This window comes from Triticum aestivum, chromosome 7D, assembly GCF_018294505.1.
Source record: "Triticum aestivum cultivar Chinese Spring chromosome 7D, IWGSC CS RefSeq v2.1, whole genome shotgun sequence".
Classification (NCBI taxonomy): domain Eukaryota; kingdom Viridiplantae; phylum Streptophyta; class Magnoliopsida; order Poales; family Poaceae; genus Triticum; species Triticum aestivum.
This window is the reverse complement of record NC_057814.1, coordinates 52027088-52047892: the sequence shown is the minus strand read 5'-3', so window position 1 is coordinate 52047892 and position 20805 is coordinate 52027088. Positions and strand designations below refer to the sequence as shown.

The window sequence follows — 20805 nt, the reverse complement described above, 5'->3', positions numbered from 1 at the left end:
TTAAAAAGGCAGGATAACCCGGGTTTTTAGGTGAATACACCTGGCTTCCAAGCCTACTACAAGGGTCATAAAAACTCTAGTCCATTCAACAGAGAGCCCCCCGAGTAATATTTCATTCCAGGCGTACAAGCCGGATCAATAGGGTAATCATAGCTATGCTCAATGAGCAAGAAGCCCCCAAGTATTTAGAAATCATGGTGTACAAGCCGGATCAAGAGGGTAGTCATAGCTATGCTCAATGAGCAGGAAGCCCCCAAGTGATCATATGAAGTGACAATAAAGACTCATTAATCTTAAAAATGTAACGACAAAGGCCCTGAATTATCAAGGATGCGGGCTTTATTATATCCATCATAATATATACATTGTCAAAATATGTACATCACAAGAGCCAGTGACTCAAGTGTAGTAAGGCCGAAGATGAGCAATATTCCAAGGCCGGCGGGTCCCCTCCTCCGACGTGCGTGAGTCCTTGTTGTCTCGAACATCGATAAGGTAGTATGACCCATTGTTTAGATTTTTGCTGACCACAAAGAGCCCTTCCCAAAGTGGGGATAGCTTGTGCATATCAGTTTGATCCTGGATAAGCCGGAGCACCAAATCACCTTCTTGAAAAGTTCTGGGTTTAACCCGGCAGCTGTGATAACAACGCAGATCTTGCTGGTAAATCGCCAAACGAGCCGCTGCAAGGTCACGCTCCTCATCTAATAGGTCAAGTGCATCCTGACGTGCCTTTTCATTATCATCTTCAACATAAGCCGCCACACGAGGTGAATCATGCCGTATGTAACTAGGGAGAACCGCCTCTGCTCTGTAAACCATGAAGAAGGGCGTGTAACCCGTAGATCTGTTGGGGGTGGTATTGATGCTCCATAACACGGAAGGTAACTCCTCCACCCAATAATGCGGCGTCCTCCGCAAAGGGACCATAAGCCGGGGCTTGGTGCCTTTCAAGATTTCTTGATTGGCCCTCTCAGCTTGACCATTGGACTGGGGGTGAGCCAATGAAGATACATCAAGCCGAACATGTTGACAAAACTCTTTCATAGCACCCTTGGACAGATTAGTGCCATTATCAGTTATAATGTTGTGGGGAAAGCCAAGACGGAAAATAACCTTCTTGAGGAATTGAACCGCCGTCGCCGCGTCACACTTTACTAACCGGCCCTGCTTCAACCCATTTTGTAAATTTGTCGACCGCCACCAAAAGGTGGGTCTTTTATCCTTGGATCTTTTGAAAGGTCCAACCATATTAAGTCCCCAGACTGCGAACGGCCAAGCAATTGGAATCATCCTCAATTCTTGAGCCGGCACATGAGCTCGTCGTGAAAACTTCTGACAACCATCACATTTACTGACCAAATCCTCTGCATCAGCATGAGTCGTCAGCCAATAAAATCCATGACGAAAAGCCTTGGCTACGAGAGACTTAGAGCCGGCATGATGACCGCAATCTCCTTCATGAATCTCTCATAGAATCTCACAACCTTCCGCAGGAGAAACACAACGTTGAAACGCTCCTGTGACACTGCGATGATGCAATTCTCCATTGACAATAGTCATTGACTTAGACCGCCGGGTTATCTGCCTGGCCAAAGTTTCATCCTCAGGTAACTCACCCCGGGTCATATAAGCCAAATATGGAACTGTCCAATTAGGAATGGCATAAAGAGCTGCCACCAATTGTGCTTCCGGGTCAGGAATGAATAGTCAGATCTTCCTCTGTAGGCAATTTGACTGAAGGGTTATGCAGGATATCCAGGAAAAAGTGTTAGGTGGCACCGGCTTATGCTGGGACCCTAACTGGCTCAAAGCATCAGCCGCCTCATTTTTCCTGCGATCAACATGTTCAACTTGATAACCTTTGAAGTGACCAGCGATAGCATCAACCTCTCGGCGATAAGCCTCCATGAGTAGATCCTTAGAGTCCCAAGTCCCAGAAACTTGTTGAGCTACCAATTCTGAGTCGCCGAAACACCTCACCCGGCTTAAGTTCACCTCCTTAGCCATCCGAAGACCATGGAGCAAGGCCTCATAATCAGCTGCATTGTTAGTACAAGCGAACATCAACCAGAGAACATAAAAGAAAATTATCACCTCATGGGGAAGTCAAGACAACTCCAGCCCCCGAGCCCTCCAATTGCCTGGATCCATCAAAGTGAATAGTCCAATATGTGGTATCTGGCTTCTCCTCAGGCATCTACAGCTCTGTCCAATCATTGTTGAAATCCACTAGCGCTTGAGACTTGATGGATGTGCGAGGCATATACTTCAAACCATGAGGTCCAAGCTCAATGGCCCAGTTGGCAACCCGGCCGGTGGCTTCTCTGTTTTGAATAATATCCCCTAAAGGAGCAGAACTAACCACAGTGATGAGATGACCTAGAAAATATTGCTTGAGCTTTCGACTAGCCATGAACACCCCATATACAAGCTTCAGCCAATGCGGATACCTCTGCTTGGACTCAATAAGTACCTCACTGATGTAGTAAACCGGCCGCTGAACCAGGTATTCCTTGCCTTTCTCCTTTCTTTCCACTACAACCGCCACGCTGACAGCTGGGCTGTTGGCAGCCGCATATAACAACAAAGGCTCTTTATCAATGGGAGCAGCAAGAACCGGTGGCTCAGCCAATTGTTTCTTCAAGGCCTCAAACGCCTGATTAGCAGCATCACTCCAAACAAAGTGATATGTCTTCTTCATCATCTGGTAAAGAGGAATAGCCTTTTCACCCAACCGGCTTATGAACCGGCTTAAGGCCGCAATTCGAGCCGCCAAACGCTGAACATCATTAATACACGCCGGCTTAGCCAGGGAAGTGATAGCCTTAATTTTCTCTGTGTTAGCTTCAATACCCCGTTCAGAAACCAGAAAGCCCAAGAGCTTTCCTGCTGGCACACCAAAGACACACTTGGATGGGTTAAGCATCATCTTGTAGACCTGGAGATTGTCAAGGTCTCCTTCTTCCTGGACTTCACCACAATATCATCCACATAAGCATGAACATTACGCCCGATTTGACTATGAAGGCAATTCTGTACACACCGTTGGTAAGTCGCATGGGCACTCTTGAGGCCAAAAGGCATAGACACATAGCTGAAGGCTCCCAAGGGAGTGATAAAAGCCGTCTTCTCCTGGTCCTTAACTGCCATCTTGATTTGATGATAACCAGAATAAGCATCCAAAAAACTCAAACACTCACAATCCGCCGTAGCATCAATAATCTGATCAATACGGGGGAGAGAAAAGGGATCAGCCGGACAGGCTTTGTTTAAGTCTGTGTAATCCACACACATATGCCAGGTACCATTTTTCTTAAGTACCAGCACTGGGTTAGCCAACTACTCAGGATGAAAAACTTCAACGATAAACCCAGCCGCCAAGAGCCGGGCTACTTCTTCACCAATGGCCTTATGCCTTTCTTCGTTGAAACGGCGAAGGAATTGCTTGACCGGTTTAAACTTTGGATCAATATTGAGAGTGTGCTCAGCGAGTTCCCTCGGTACACCTGGCATATTAGAAGGTTTCCATGCAAAGATTTCCTGGTTCTCACGGATGAACTCGATGAGCGCGCTTTCCTATTTCGGATCCAGGTTAGCACTGATGATGAACTGTTTGGATGAATCACGAGGAACTAAGTCAACTAGCTTAGTGTCATCCGCTGACTTAAACTTCAACAAGGGGTCATGCTCCGTGGTTGGCTTCTTCAAAGATGTCATATCCGCCGGGTCCACATTATCCTTGTAAAATTTCAACTCCTCTGTTGCACAGACAGACTCAACGTAAGTGGCATCGCCTTCTTCACACTCCAAGGCTATCTTCTGGCTCCCATGTACCGTGATGGTGCCCTTATGACCCGGCATCTTAAGCTGCAGATAAAGATAACACGGCCTTGCCATGAACTTAGCATAAGCCGGCCGTCCAAACAGAGCATGATACAGGCTCTGGATCTTGACAACTTCAAAGGTCAAAGTCTCCGCTCTGGAATGATGGTCATCTCCAAAGGCCACTTCCAAAGCTATCTTTCCCACAGGATATGCCGACTTACCATGCACCACTCCATGGAAAACGGTATTGGATGGCTTAAGATTTTTGTCAGTCAATCCCATACGACAGAAAGTATCATAATAAAGGATATTGATACTACTGCCTCCATCCATGAGTACCTTAGTGAACTTGTACCCTCCAACCTGCGGTGCTACCACCAGAGCTAAGTGGCCTGGATTATCAAGCCTAGGTGGGTGATCCTCACTACTCCAAAGAATAGGGTGTTCAGACCACCATAAATAATGGGGAATCGCCAGTTCAACCGCGTTTACTGCCCTCTTATGGAGTTTCTCATCTCGCTTACACAAGCTCATGGTGAAGACATGATACTGTCCACTATTCAACTACTTTGGATTACTCTGATAACCAGACTGTTGTTGTTGATTCCCTTGACCAGACTGTTGATTAACCACCCTGATTGCCTTGGCTCTGGAAACCGGAATTAGAACCGCACCACCGTGACCCGGACCATGAAAACCGGATCCTGAGCCGCCGTCCGGCCCATGATTGTTTTGAAAAAAGTTGGAATTTCTATACTCCCTCATAATAAAGCTATCCTTCCAGAGGTGAGTGGCCGTCTTTTCTCGCGTACCATGCTTCAGGCAGGGCTGATTCATTATTTCCTCAAGATTGAATCTTGGTCCTACAAACCGAGGGGGCGGCTTTCCCTTGCGGCGCTGATTATTATCCTGCGCACTAGTGTTAGCCACAAAATCCAAATTGCCATTAGCTTTGTGCTTACCACTGCCACTCTGCTGCTCCTTTGTGTTGCTGCTCTTCTTTTCCTTACCTGGCCTTTCGTCATCAGACTCGGGGTCCTTGGTACTATCAGAGTTGGCGTACTTAATAAGAGCCGCCATCAGCTCCCCCATGTCGTTGCAGTGGCGTTTAAGCCGCCCCAGCTTCTGCTTAAGAGGCATAAAACGACAGTTTTTCTCCAACATTAGAACAGCTAAACTGGCATTGATACGATCAGATGAGTGCAGGATGGCTGAGACCCGGCGCACCCAATGGGTTTTTGACTCGCCCTGTTCTTGGTCACAGGAGTCCAAATCCACGATAGACATAGGCTGCTTGCACATATCTTTAAAGTTATGGATAAAACGGGCTTTTAACTCGGCCCATTATCCAATGGAGTTGGGTGGTTACCCTTTCAACCAAGTACGATCCGTTCCGTCTAACATCATGGTGAAATACATAGCGCATGCGGCATCGCCAACATCCAGCAGCTCCATTGCCATCTCGTAACTTTCAACCCAAGCTTCAGGGGGTTGATCTGCTGTGTAATTAGGCACCTTACAAGGACCCATAAAATCCTTGGGCAAACACTCATTACATATAGCCGGCACTAAACATGGCACACCCAAGGTTCTAGAGGTCACGCCTGCCTCCACTGAAGTTGACGGATAAACCGGAGAACGCTGATGAGCCATTTGTTGAGCCGCCAGCTCGGCCTCCCGACGCGCTCTGCCCTGATCCACCAAAGTCTCCGTGTTGGCACCACCACCCGCCGGGTCATGTCCGTGAGGCTGGTTGCGGCGCCGTTCACTTCTTGAAACTACCGGTGAGTCAATGTGCCTGCTGTAAATCCGGCTTGCACGAGGGGTTGAGTGAATTCGCTCACGGCTATAATAATAAGCCGTCTGTTGAGCCATGGCTATCTGAAGAAGCTCCCTGGCCCGCCGTGTCTCTATCGCCGTTGGAGACTCGCCTTCAACTGGTAGAGCCGCCAATCGCGTTACCGCAGCAATCATGTTGTCTAAAGGGTTAGAATAATGACCCGGTAGCGTCAAAACATGCTGAGGCGGGGTATTATTCACACGTGGAGAGCCCATCGTGCGTGGTTGAACCAGTGCTCCAGCCCCAGGCGCTTCAGCCGTCCGGTTTACCACCGGCGGATCACTGGTCCCTGCTCCAGGTGTGTTGAAGAGGTTCCTCGGTTCATAAACCGGGGGTAGATGACTCCGGTGTCTCCTCATGACCTCATTTGAAGCATTCCGATCCAACGTGAGCCGGAAGGAATCTTCTTAGATCCGCTATGCCTGAGCCTCCAAGACAGCCCATTCTACAGCCATCATAGCATTCTCATCCGCCAGCTCTTCCTTGGCTTGAGCTATCTCATCTCACAACTTAGCCACATCCACTTTGTGCTGCTCCTGGTTGTCCAGGGTTACTTCCACCCCCATTTGAGTCGCCGGAGCCTCTAATAATTCTGTGAGAACTTGAGCCGGCGGGCGCGCAGAGCCGCTAACACCAGCCGCTGCCGCAGTACTGGAAGTCATAGCCGCAGCGGTTGTTGAACCAAGCGCCGGTTGTGTGCTGGTCATGAAGATCGCAACCCTGTTCGGCGGCTCGTAGGGGCCCGGAATACTGTCACCATCGGAATAGCCCCCAAGCCGGCCGTCTTGCACTTGATACAATGAATTGGTCTCGCCCGTGGATGACTCACCATCAGAATAGATGGCCGTCTCACCGCCAGACACAGACCCGTCTTCAATTTCCGCCCCATGGATGAAACCAACAAAGGCACGCTTCACGACGGGTTGAACTCGGGCGAGGCGCGCACGCTGAACCGTCTCGAGGATGTCGGTGCAGATGTCCGGCTCAGGGCCCGGTTCGACGATCTTGCCGATGAACACGTGGATTCCGCCGAAGGGGACCCGGTACCCATACTCAATTGGGCCGGCCTCGGGGCCCCAGCCTGCATCATCGATGTAGAGCTTGCCGCGACGATTCTTGGTCATCCGACCCATAGCGTATCCCTTGATACCTTTGAAGCTGGCTGTAAGAACTTGAAACCACCGTGCGTTGGCCCCATGGTGGGCGCCAACTATCATGGAATCGTCACGGCAGATGTCCTAGCGGAAGGTCTTAGTCGTGGAGCCATCGCAGCTAGGTTAGCTTAAAGGGGTTAAATGGGACAAAGGACACATGGAGTCTAGCTGGTTCGGCCCCTTGCGGTGAAGGTAAAGGCCTAATCCAGTTTGAGGTGGTATTACTTGGGTTTCGACTACCAGGGAGCGAATACGCTTGACCTAGTTCTCGATCTCTTGCTTCATGCACTAAACCGCCGCCGGGTCGTCCCTTTATATACACAGGTTGACGCTCGGCGGTTCACGGAGTCCCAGCCGGCTCATACACAACGTGTCCGGCTCGGTGACTAACTATACATGCCTTACAACACAAGTCATCCATATATGGCGGTTCACGCCTGAGGGCCTCAAACCGCCTTTGAGTCTTGGGCCTTCAGTAAGCCTGGTTCGCGAACCGCCATCTTCAACATCTTCATGGGCCTTATCATTATGAACCGACGGTGGTATGACCCGGTCCCTCCTGGGCGGGTCATACCCAATAGTTATATCCCCAACACTCGCCATTGCACGAGAAAGGGGCGGTAATAGGGATGCCCAGTCCCAAACTGCAAAAACAATTGAGCTTACAAATAATCAAACAAAAACTCCTACGGAGTAATAACCTTTACTTTATCGCTTGGGAACCGCCACTAGCGTGTTTAGCATGGAAGATATAGATAACTGATGGTCGCGAAGTAAACAAGAAGGGTGCACCCCTCAAAATTACATTTACCTCTGTTTTAAAAAACTTGAGCTCTGGCACGCTGCAAATCACTGCTTCCCTCTGTGAAGGGACTATCTATTTACTTTTATGTTGTGTCATCACTTTCTAAAATAAGCGTCAGAACCTGAGAGCACTGCTGTCATGCTAATGCATTGTGTGTAGCTAATGTTGGGTGCATTATGACTGGATCTTTTCTACCATGAATTACAATGTTTAGTCGCTGCTTGAACTTTGGAGGTGCTCTGCATTTATATTTTGCTGTCTCAGAAAGGGCTAGCGAGATACCACTATTGTCATATTATATCATAGTTGTTTTGATAATGTGCTATTGTTTGAGATATCTTATTATTGCTCGCTAGATGATTATGTCATTGATATGAGTTAATATAATTTTTAAGAGTTATTGTCAACATGGTTAGTTATAATATTGGTTGAAAACCTGGGCGTTGTTTAAACTTATTTATGCAAACAAAAGCAAAAGAGTTCGTAAAAGTTTTTCTTTTTCAGTTTCAGTTTATCAACTGAATTGCTTGAGGACAAACAAAGGTTTAAGCTTGGGGAAGTTGATACGTCTCCGTTTCTATCTACTTTTCCTAACACTTTTCCTCTTGTTTTGGACTCTAATTTGCATGATTTGAATGAAACTAACCCAGACTGACACTGTTTTCAGCAGAACTACCATGGTGTTGTTTTTGTGCAGAAATAAAAGTTTTCGGAATGGAACGAAATTTTGCGATGATTTATTATACAATAAAAGATAATTTCTGGAGCCGAGAACAATCGGGGGGCACCTGGGTGGGCACAACCCACCAGGGCGCCACCCCCTCCAGGCGTGCCCAGGTGGATTGTCCCCACCTGGTGGCCCCGCAGACCGTGAAACCGACGCTATAAAATTCTATTTTTCCAAAAAAAAATCTGGAAGAAAGAATTATCGCATTCCACGAGACGGAGCCGCCGCCGTCGCCTGTTCTTCATCGGGAGGCCAGATCTAGAGTCCGTTTGGGGCTTCGGAGAGGGGGATCTTCGATCTTCATCATCACCAACCCTTCTCCATCGCCAATTCCATGATGCTCCCCACCAGGAGTGAGTAATTCCTTCGTAGGCTCGCTGGTCAGTGAGGAGTTGGATGAGATTTATCATGTAATCGAGTTAGTTTTGTTAGGGCTTGATCCCTAGTATCCATTATATTCTGAGATTGATGTTGCTATGACTTTGCTATGCTTAATGCTTGTCACTTTGGACCCGGGTGCCATGATTTCAGATCTGAACCATTCATGTTATCACCATTATATTTATTTTCTAGATCCGATCTTGCAAGTTATAGTCACCTACTACTTGTTATGATCCGGCAACCCCGAAGTGACAATAGTCGGGACACTTCCCGGTGATGACCATAGTTTGAGGAGTTCATGTATTCACCGTGTGTTAATGCTTTGTTCTGGTTCTCTATTAAAAGGAGGCCTTAATATCCCTTAGTTTCCAATAAGACCCCGCTGCCACGGGAGGGTAGGACAAAAGATGTCATGCAAGTTCTTTCCATAAGCACGTATGACTATTTACGGAATACATGCCTACATTATATTTATGAATAGGAGATAGTGCCGTATCTCCCTAGGTTATAACTGTCACATGATGAGTATCATTCAACAAATCGCTGATCCAATGCTCTATGATTTTCCTACATATTGTTCTTGCTAATTTACTGCTGCTATTGTTATTGTTGCACTTTCTGTAAAACTATTGCTATCACTGTTACCGTTACTATTGCCGCTGCTACTACTATCAAAACTATCATACTACTTTGCTGCAGAAAATTAATTTTCAGGTGTGGTTGAATTGACAACTCAGCAGCTAATACTTACAAATATTCTTTGGCTCCCCTTGTGTCGAATCTATAAATTTGGGTTGAATAATCTACCCTCGAAAACTGTTGTGATCCCCTATACTTGTGGGTTATCAAGACCTTTTTCTGGCGCCGTTGCCGGGGATCATAGCTATATTTGTCAAGTCATTTAAGATTATTATCAATTTATCACCATGAAGAATATGAAGAATGCTAAGACTAAGATTTTGCCTTGATGAGAGGAGGTAAGGAACTGCCGACGACGAGACGAGATCATTGAAGGGCATCGACTTCGATGACTTCAGCTCATGTTTCGACACGCTGGTCCTTCGGGACCGTAGTACGGAGACTTCCGGTTCATGTTTACAAACAAACTTTGGCCGGACAAGGCAGGGGAGCAGCGGCGGCGCGCCTAAGGCTCGTGATGGAGCTTTGAGCTGATGTGCATATCTGGGACGTCCATGTAATTTTCTATTTGTATGAGGTGCTTTGTGTTGATGTGTATCCTCTATATATAATAGATCTGGTGCCTTATTCGCAAAAAAATGGCCCTAAATACCATTCGCCCCCTCGCCCTTCCCCCATTAACCTGGGCGTACGCATGGTGTTTGTTGTTGTATATTTTGCTGAGAAGCGATGGATGGAATGGAATCGCTGAGGCGTAGAACAAATGGAAGCTTAAGAAAGGGGAGAAAATAAATGTCTGTTTAATCCCTTGCATTTTCGCCGGTGGCCGGTGACATACTGGCAATCAATCAATAACTGCCACTCGAGTGCCCGATCACCACCAGCATTGGCAAGATTGGCAAGTAATCTTTTATCACGAATTAATAGCAAAATCTTCAGTTTCACGCACAAGATGATCCCCTCCTCCTCTGCAGCTCTCCAATACGTAGAACCTACCCTTAATTCCAGGCGTGGTGCAGAAGGTAATTAATTGCGCATAGTTATTGCTGCGGGCTGGCAAATATTCGTCAACAATCAGCACTTCATATCACATATATCCTGACTTGCCCAATTCATCTCGCCATTAACTTTGGCAGATTCTCCTATTTATATACTTGTCTATAACACAGCAACAACCAATCCTTGCATTGGGAGTTGAGTTCCACTAGGTCACAATGGCTGCGACGACGAGGGTATCTCGCGCTCTCCTGCTCGTCGGCGTCGTCCTCACGGCGCAGCTGTGCGCTTGCACGGCGTACGGCGGCGATGGGTTTAGCGTGGAGTTCATCCACCGCGACTCCGTTGGGTCGCCGTTCCACGACCCCTCGCTCACCGCGCACGGGCGCGTGGTCAAGGCGCTCGCGCGCTCCTACGCCCGCGCCGACGCACCGTCGGGTCACGGCGTCGTGTCCGAGCTCACCTCCACGCCGTTCGAGTACCTGATGGCCGTGAACGTGGGCACGCCGCCCACCCGTCTGCTCGCCATCGCCGACACCGGCAGCGACCTCGTCTGGCTCAACTGCAGCAAGAAGCACGGTCCTGGTCCGGCGTTTGCCGGTGACGCGCCCTCGCCCCCGCCGCGGCCGGGCGTCGTGTTCGACCCCTCCAAGTCCAAGACGTACCGCCTCGTGGGCTGCGACTCCGGCGCGTGCCGCGCTCTCCCGGACTCGTCCTGCGCCGGCGGCGACAAGTGCACCTACTACTACTACTATGGCGACGGCTCGGCGACGAGCGGCCTCCTCTCCACCGAGACCTTCACCTTCGCCGACGCCCCCGGCGCCCGCTGCGGCGACCGCACGACGCGCGTGCCAAACGTCAACTTCGGCTGCGGCACGAACTTTGTCGGCTCCTTCATCGGGGACGGCCTCGTCGGCCTCGGCAACAGCAACCTCTCCCTCGTCACGCAGCTCGGCGCACACGCCTCGCTCGGCCAGAGGTTCTCCTACTGCCTCGTGCCCTACTCCATCAACGCCTCCTCCGCGCTCAACTTCGGCGCCCGCGCCGCCGTGACGGAGCCGGGTGCGGCCACGACGCCGCTGATCCCGTCCAGGGTGAAGACCTACTACACCATCGAGCTCGCGTCCGTCGAGGTCGGCAACGCGACCTACAAGGCGCCGCGCCAGACCCCCGCCATCGTCGACTCCGGCACGACGCTGACGTTCCTCGACAAGGCGCTGCTAGACCCGCTGGTGAAGGAGCTGGCCGGGCGGATCAAGCTCCCGAAGGCCCCGCCGCCGGCGGACCTCCAGCTGCCGCTCTGCTACAACGTGACCGGGCTAAAGGAGGGGCAGATCGCGGCGAAGATCCCTGACGTGAAGCTGGGGCTGGGCGGCGGTGCGGTGGTGACGCTGAAGGCGTTGAACACGTTCGTGGTGGTGCAGGCGGAGACCCTGTGCCTGGCGATCGCGCCGGCGTCGGAGCGCCTTCGGACGTCGATCATCGGGAACATCGCGCAGCAGAACATGCACGTCGGGTACGACCTCGACAAGCGCACCGTCACCTTCGCGGCAGCCGACTGCGCGAGGTCGCACCACGGCCACGGCCATGCCCACGCTCGCGCGCCCGCCCCCGCCCCGGTACATGCCCACTCCCGCGCCCCCGCCCCCGCCCCCGCACCCGCACATGAGCGGCTCCGTGTAGGCGTGTAGCCATTGTAAACCGTTTGCTTTTTATTTTTTCTTTGAAAATGATCGCCGTTACTAGCAGTTGGTATTTTCAGACGAGGGTATGTTTATTTTCTTGTGGCCGCGTGCATCAACATTGTGAAACCAAAAACAAATAGTACAAAAAAAGTGTGGGTAGGTCTCACTCGACTGAGATTTTAATCAAGTCTCAGTCAAATGCTATAACATGTACGAAAGAAAAAAGAAAAAACTGAAAAGAAAAATTGCATGAATCTCAACATAAGGTCTAATGGATGTAGCATCGACTGAGACATAATCAACTCTCAAGACTGAAAATTGTTCTCCGTAACCCCCCCCCCCCCCCCCTATTGACATGCGCACTCCCTCCTAATAATACATCAAAATAAAAATATGATACTTTGTTTGTGAATTAAGAAAAAATATGAAATATATAGGTTCGATAAAGTCACTACCTCACTACGTATGCACAAAGACGGTGGCTAAGTGCCTCCTTCAGTGGCCTCTAGGGCAACAAACTCCAGTGCACACGCTGCATTGCAAACAAAATCGCAACAAAAATACAACATAGCAAGAATCAGTGAGATGCCCACTGTGCTTACAAGTTGGATTTGGCAAAAGCCTATGATAGGGTCGACTGGGGAGTACTGAGGCAGTTGGTGTCGGTGTACAAAAGTAGGGGCTCTCTTTGTACCCCCTTTACTTGTGCACGGGCAGTCAGAGCCGCGCCTGCGACCACACTTAGCAGGGCAGAAGGGGGAAGCAGAGGCACAAGGATACCAGAGCAGCGCTCCAACCAGGGGCGCAGAAGACGGAGCAACAGAACGGGCTTTCCCCCGGCAAGACCCTTGCCGGGGCAGCCTACACAGCCCCGACAAGAGCCTTGCCCGGGCAGCTCACCCAACGCCAACATCACAGCCACCCTTGAGCCTGAGAGTTCCAACACCATTGACAACATTGGAACCAAGGCTCGGGAAGTGCCTGCATGGAGGCATGCAGATCTTTGTGAAGACAAAAGGCCTACGAAGCCCAGTTGAGAATCAGAAGACAAGACAACCGCAAGGCTCCTTGACAAGGATGCCGCAAGGCCCCGGCAAGACTCTTGCCGAGGGCGCTCACAAGGCCCCGGCAAGACCCTTGCCGGGAATATACGCAAGACCGCGGCAAGACCTTGCCGCCCCATCGTCGCCCCAGCTCAGCGGCCGACCCACCAGCTAAGGCAAGTACCCACGTAGCAGTATGTGGTTCCTAATCCAGCTAGTCAAGCACCTGCGTGGTGTCATGCAGATCTTCGTGAAGACCCTACCACCACGCCATCTCAGCAGCCTGCCAGCCTACATGGCGCTGCATGCCTCGTTGGCCTGGACACGTGTCCGAGCAAAACGGAGCGGCGACGGACAGGACGGGCCTCGTTACCGTCCCCGATAAAGCGAGGGGACACCTAAGCAGCACATTTAATGCATTTTGTCCTGTAATGACAGGCGATAACCTTGAGTACTGTAGATACCTTTCCACCTCCTATGTGCCACCGTGGCGACCCCTTCAACTATAAAAGGTGGCCCGAGGCGTACTGAGGAAGGATTCGGATCTTTTGGACTGCGCACGCACCGTAGCTAGTTCAAGAGCTCAAGAACACTCAAATATACACCAAAGCAGGACTAGGGTATTACGCATCCTCACGGCCCGAACCTGGGTAAACGATCCTTGTGTTGGCTACTAGACCCGCTCTTTGCACAACCCCGCGCCCGCCAACCGTAGAAGGGACCTCGTGATCCCATAGGTGCCGTTCCCAGCGACAGTTGGGTTTTGACCAAAAGTGGATAAATTGGGTGATGATACGTGTCAAATCGGTGACCTTTTCAGTCAGATGTTATGGCGTGTTGTTGGACGCTTTTGAGCCCACGAGGGGTCTGGGACAGGGGGAGTCCGCTGAGCCCCTACCTATTCTTATTTGTGGCTGAAGATTTCTCCCCTTTACTAGAAAGAGAGATAGGCAAGGGCACCGTCACTCCCCTAAAAATCGCCCGTGGAAGCCCTGGTGTCTCTAATCTCCTTTTTGTAGACGATAGTCTGCTCTTTTTCAAAGCCACCGCCGACCAAGCAAGACAGATCAAGGAAATCCTAGAATTTTTTCAGAAAAGCTCAGGCCAACTTCTAACCCTAAGCAAGTGCTCTTTGCTGTTTAGTGAGGCTTGCCCGAAAAGTGTAAGAGAGGAAATAATGAGAACACTAGAAATGGAAGCCGCAACTTTTGAAAGTAAATACCTGGGCCTCCCTACGCCGGAAGGATGAATGAAGAATGAGCACTTCCAACCGATCTTGGACAGATTCGGGAAAAAGTGTAAGGATTCGAATAAAAGGTTCATGTTACTAGTGGCGAAAGAAGTCAACGTCAAATCCGCCCCCCAATCTTTGCCAACTTATGTCATGAGGGTTTTCCAGTTAAATCAAAATTTCCGTGTAACTATGAAAGAGTAATTCATTTGATGCGGAAGAAATCTGTAAAATTCGAATCCTGGCAGGGGAAGTTGAGGATTGTGTGGCGTGGCACTACGAAAAAACCGGCATCTTCACCATCAAGATTGGCTATAAGCTGGCTGATAATCTAAAAAGAAATGGCAAGGAAGCACCATCTAGCTCTACAAGCTAGCCCAAAAATAGAAGCATTTGGTATTTGATCTGGAAGACAAATATACTGGAAAGAATTAAAAATTTGGATGGAGAGTGGCGACCCAATCTCTGGCTATCAAGCACAATACTTTCAGAAGGACCATTGTGAAAGAGGACGTATGTGACATATGTGGGATGGAAAGTGAGGATGAATTTCGTGCTGTCGTTTCATGTACTCGAAGCAGGGCCTTGAGAGCTGCATTGAGGGCTGAATGGGAAATCCCAAAAGAGAATGAGTTTGGGAGGACAGGAGACGACTGGTTACAGAACCTATATTTGATATTATAAATATAAATAATTTTATCTATAAACTCGGCCAAAATTTGTAAAGTTTGATTTTTTTAAAATCTGTATGCACTACATTATGGAACAGAGGGAGGAATATGATCAACAAGGTTCTAAAACTATATCAATGGATAAAAATGTTTCACATGAAAAAAGTGTTTAAAACAAAATTTTCAACGTTACTTGATTATGTCCATGTATGCCAAATAATGTGTTCACGCTTGTCAAATAAAATGTTTAGAACACTTCTATACAAGTCCAAAGAAAAAAAAAACCACCATCCATGATCATAATTATATATTTAAGAAAAACAATCAGAAAAAAACTGATACGAATTGTTCCATTTCCCATGAACAAAGACAATAATCTCCCTTGTGTGAAATTTTATTTTATTTTCTTCAAGGCAAAAATACTCTATCAAGGAAGCCATTTGGAACATTTTTTTTATCATTTCCTATACAATATACAATATAACATAAAAACCATACAAATAAAAATAGAACAATATACAAAAAGCAAAAATAAAAGCATGGAAAGGAAAAAAGAAACATCCAAAGTAGAATATAAAATAATGCCAGACTAATAGATCAGAGAGATTATATGTCTATAATCATGCAGGAAAGAACTCATAAAATTCAAACATAGATCTTATCATAAAGTGACAATGCATCAGACTGCAACAAACACATCGGTAATTACACCAGATGGATCACAATCGTTTAGTGCAGCTCATGTAGTCTTTGTACGAAACAATGTAGCCTCTTCATTGACATTCCTAGTTCACTGCCCCCTCGGTTCCTAAATATAAGTCCTTTCAATATTCCAATACGGACTACATACATAGCAAAATGAATGAATCTATATTCTAAAACATGTCTATATACATCATAATGTAGTCTGTGTCGAAATCTCTAAAAAGACATATATTTAGAAACGGAGAGACTAGTTTTCAGTTTTCGACATGGAGCAACGTTCTGAGCATACGTTACCTCGGGTTCTTAATAGAGATTTGGGCAAATGTGCTTAGGTGATAATTTATATGCTTGATTTCCCTAAAAAGTATAATCCTCGACCCCTTTACCTAATTCAAAGATTTCAGTCAAAATGAAAGTAATCTCACATAAAATTGGACTATCTACAAGCTCATAAAACTGATACAACCTGCGTTCGGAAATACTTGACGCTGATTTAGTACAAATTTACTAAATCAGTGTAAAGAATTTCCGAACGGATGGAGTAATATAAGGATGAGTGGAAAGGCCATTTTTATTTGTATCATGCGGCTGATAATTGTTATACGTTTTCCTTTTCTTCAAGTTCGGAACTTGTGCTTTTTTAGTACCCTACACGCGAGAGGGGAAGGAGCGGTATATTGAAATCTGACATTGATTTTCTGAGGGTAGTATAGACATTTTGTGTTTTTTTTTTTGTTTAAACACACTTCCTTTATTGATTAATCTCTACTGCTAATGGAGCAGTTGGTAGTCTCCGTTTCAGGTTTATTTTCGTCCCACCTCAGCCGGTTTTTTTTTGGTACCTATTTTGGTACCTCCTCCCACCTCCTGCCGCCTAACGCTGACCAGTCAAAAACCGAAAAAAACACGTACCAAATCCTCCGCCAGCCCCATCGCTCTTCAGGTCGCGCCCGAGACATGCGACGAAATAAAACATACGACGGTTAACCAGCGAAAAAAAACCTAGGACGATTGAGCAGCGAAAAAAACCCCGCGTCGTCACATGCCCTCGAGCGAGGACGACTCGCACGCTAGTCTCCCTGCACTGGATCGTCGCCGCTGCCGCCCTTCACCCGTTCGCCGCCGCCCCAGTCGCACAACGAACCCGCCGAGCCGTTCCCCATCTGGACACGCACACCGATGCATTGATCCGCCGCCGCCGAAAACGTCCGCGATCCGGCGCAGATCGACGTTCAGTTTACCGGCGCAGATCCGGCGCAGATCCATCAGGTATGACGTCCAGTTTACCTATACCCATCACATCTCATACAACCATCACATCTCGCTGATGCATCTCATACAAACATCATATAGGTATCACGCGCACGCCGATGCATTGATCCACCGCCGCCAAACACGTCCAGGATCCGGCGCTGATCGTTTTCGAGGAGACGCCGACGAAATATATGTATCTCATACAGCCATCACATCTCATACACCCATCGCATCTCATACTCCCATCACATCTAATACACACATCTCATTGCAAGTTGGTAGTGCTTTCACAATGGCCATCTCACATACGTCATGAGTGAGACTTCAGTATCCTGTTCCAGTGAAAAATTAGATGTAGCATTCTGTAGGCACACTTAGTCATTCACTTAGTTTTCTAATTGAATCTGGCATGAGATAGTAGACTTTTCCAGTTGAAGCAAAATCTATCTACAAGTTCGATTTTATATTTTAATGCAGAAAGATGGGTACCTATATCCTTGGGGTGTGAGTCAGGTCATGTTAAATGGTAACATTGGCAGATGCATGTAGAATCAGCTGGAGCTGGAGCTGGCCAGTTTGGTAGAGAGGGTAAGGGACCGTGCCATGAAAACCAGAGGGAGGCCGAGGTCTGGCGTCTTGGCGGGGGTGTTGTATTTTGCACTTGTCTCCTCAACCGGCGTCCTGGGAGGCGCGAACAGCAGAGCTAGAAAAGTCAAGATCATGGAGATACACCGAACAGCAATATGATCATACAATTTGAAATTTTTAAAGCCTTCTTTCAAATTCTGCATACTAAAGGCAACACATAAAGTAACTAAATTGTCCTTATTACTTAGCAAAGTGGGCCAGTTCGCTTCTATGATTAGACAACACAACCAGGATACCAGTATAGATCATTAATGACTTTTCTTTGTTCATTGATAAAATGTGGTAACACTACAAGTCAAATGCAAGAAAGATGTCTTGTATCAATGGCATTTAGTGAGAATCACTGGATACCAGTAAAGATCATTATTGCCTTTTCTTTGTTAAGTTTGTGGACATCAAAATTTGTAGCCAAACAAAACTATGATAATAAAATTGTAGTAAAGTCGCGATAATGTAGAATCACCGAACAGCCGTATGTATTCAGTCAAAACTGTGATACTAAAACTGTTGTAAATTGAATCTTTTTGTAATCTCAAGCTTGGTGCTATTTTTCAAAGCCTGCTTTCAAATTCTGCATACTAAAGACAATTCATAAATGAACTTGGCTCCTACGATAAGACAACACATCCGACTACCAACTTGCAATGAGATAGCATTCTGTAGGCACACTTAGTCATTTCACTTAGTCATTTACTAATTGAACCTGGCATGAGATAGTAGACTTTTCCAGTTGAAGCAAAATCTATCTACATGTTCGATTTTATATTTTAATGCAGAAAGATGGGTACCTATATCCTTGGGGTGTGAGTCAGGTCATGTTAAATGGTAACATTTAATAATGTATATAAGCCACAACAGATGCATGTAGAATCAGCTGGAGCTGGAGCTGGCCAGTTTGGTAGAGAGGGTAAGGGACCGTACCATGAAAACCCGAGGGAGGCCGAGGTCTGGCGTCTTGGCGGGGGTGTTGTATTTTGCACTTGTCTCCTCAGCCGGCGTCCTGGGAGGCGCAAACAGTAGAGCTAGAAAAGTCAATATCATGGAGATACACCGAACAGCAATATGATCATACAATTTGAAAATTTTAAAGCCTTCTTTCAAATTCTGCATACTAAAGGCAACACATAAAGTAACTAAACTGTCCTTATTACTTAGCAAAGTGGGCCAGTTCGCTTCTATGATTAGACAACACAACCAGGATACTAGTATAGATCATTAATGACTTTTCTTTGTTCATTGATAAAATGTGGTAACACTACAAGTCAAATGCAAGAAAGATGTCTTGTATCAATGGCATTTAGTGAGAATCACTGGATACCAGTAAAGATCATTATTGCCTTTTCTATGTTAAGTTTGTGGACATCAAAAATTGTAGCCAAACAAAACTGTGATAATAAAATTGTAGTAAAGTCACGATCATGTAGAATCACCGAACATCCGTATGTATTCAGACAAAACTGTGATAATAAAATTGTTGTAAATTGAATCTTTTTGTAATCTCAAGCTTGGTGCTATTTTTCAAAGCCTGCTTTCAAATTCTTCATACTAAAGACAACACATAAATGAACTTGGCTCCTACGATAAGACAACACATCCAGGATACCAGTAAAGATCATTAGTGCCTTTTCTTTGTTCATTGATAAAATGTGGTAACACTACAAGTCAACTGCCAGAAATATGTCTTGTAACAATGGCACCAAATTATCATATTGATCATGTACATCAAAAAATAAATGGATATCAATCAGCTTAGCCAAGAACACTTATCTTCTTTGTGTCGTGAATAATCATTGCAAGACTGTCAGATTGAAGATCCACAGCAAACCCTTTCTGGTGCTGCTGAGTATTTGCATTTAGTGAGCATCACTGGTTTGCTTCGAGTGTCCCTTAGATGTCCAGCATGAGTAGATAAAGACATGCTAAGACAGACTCACTCATTAAAATTAGTACAGAAAACAAATTGTAGTTCATCATCAGTTTTAGTTGTCTTGGCTAAACATCAGTTAATTCAAATATTCTTCCCATCAAGCAATGATCGTTCATTAAATGGATCTTTTTGGTACCTTAGGTGAGTATGGGGAATTCAAAAAGTACGGCAGGTGAACATCAAACAGATGAGGACGTAACTACAGGTATGATGCAGTCCAACGTAAATTCGATCACATGCGATGCGTGCTTTTCTGACAGCGAAATGTGTTGCAGTCCTTAAGAAAGGGGTAATTGATGATGAGTACAACCCAAACACCATGCCCGTATCTGAACATTTTGACGATATTTACGCGACGGAACCAGGTATAATTCAGTGTGCAGATTACTTATATGTGTTGCCTAACACAAAATTCTTACATGCACAAACTGTCGGCATTTTGTGTTGCAGTCCTTACGAGCGTTGAAAATGTTGAAGAATACAATGCAGGCATCATACCCGTAGCTGATAATGTTGACGATACTTCCACAACAGAACTAGGTATGAGACTGTGTGAGTACTTCTTGGAATGTTGCCTACATCCTATGCCTCCTTTGATTCATTTGTCTTGTATTCATCAACATTACAACTCTACAGATGGTTCTAAATTGCTACGTATTGATGATGCTCATGATTCTTCGTTGTCCGCTCTGAGTAATATAACACTGAATTTTGGCACACCTGTAGCGCAACATGGAAATGGTACTGACTCAGACTATTTCATGTGACATGAGTAATAATATTTATGGGTGTAATCCTTCATGTACAACTTAACGCAATTTGAGTTGATTTCTAATTTGTAGGGCAAGAACCTTTGAAATTCAGGATGCTTGAGTCTTTTGAAAACAATAAGGATAATACGACTAACCTACAGGATGAAAATGAAGGTAGTCTCCAAGCATGCCTACCCATTTTCCGAACCGCCGTTTTTGGTATAGCATCGGTGAGGTTTACTCAGATTGACGAGATGACCTGTACGGGATTATTGTTTTATCCTTTTATTCACACTGCAGAGGACACAACTTGCGAGCAGAAGGCAACGGGATCTGTATTTTTTGAACGGAAGAAATCCGCTGATCAAGCTAGGGAACAGTTCAATGCACAGAAGCGCGCAGCTTATCGGAAGAAAAAAGATGAGGATATGGTCAGGTTACAAAAGGAGAATCAGCCTTCCCTTCCAAAGACTGGTAAGTAGTTTGGCGTGATTTTTCTGACTACTCTTAGGATTACAT

At 46.7% G+C, this 20805-nt stretch overlaps 1 protein-coding gene across 1 annotated transcript; it reads left to right on the top strand.

The window, feature by feature from the left end:
* Positions 1-10588: 10588 nt before the first annotated feature.
* On the top strand, positions 10589-13273 carry LOC123165029 (aspartic proteinase CDR1-like). The gene is made up of 2 exons (XM_044582659.1): positions 10589-11908; positions 12773-13273. The coding sequence occupies exons 1-2, from the start codon at positions 10589-10591 to the stop codon at positions 13271-13273; spliced, it is 1821 nt and encodes a 606-aa protein (XP_044438594.1).
* The last annotated feature ends 7532 nt before the right edge of the window (positions 13274-20805 follow it).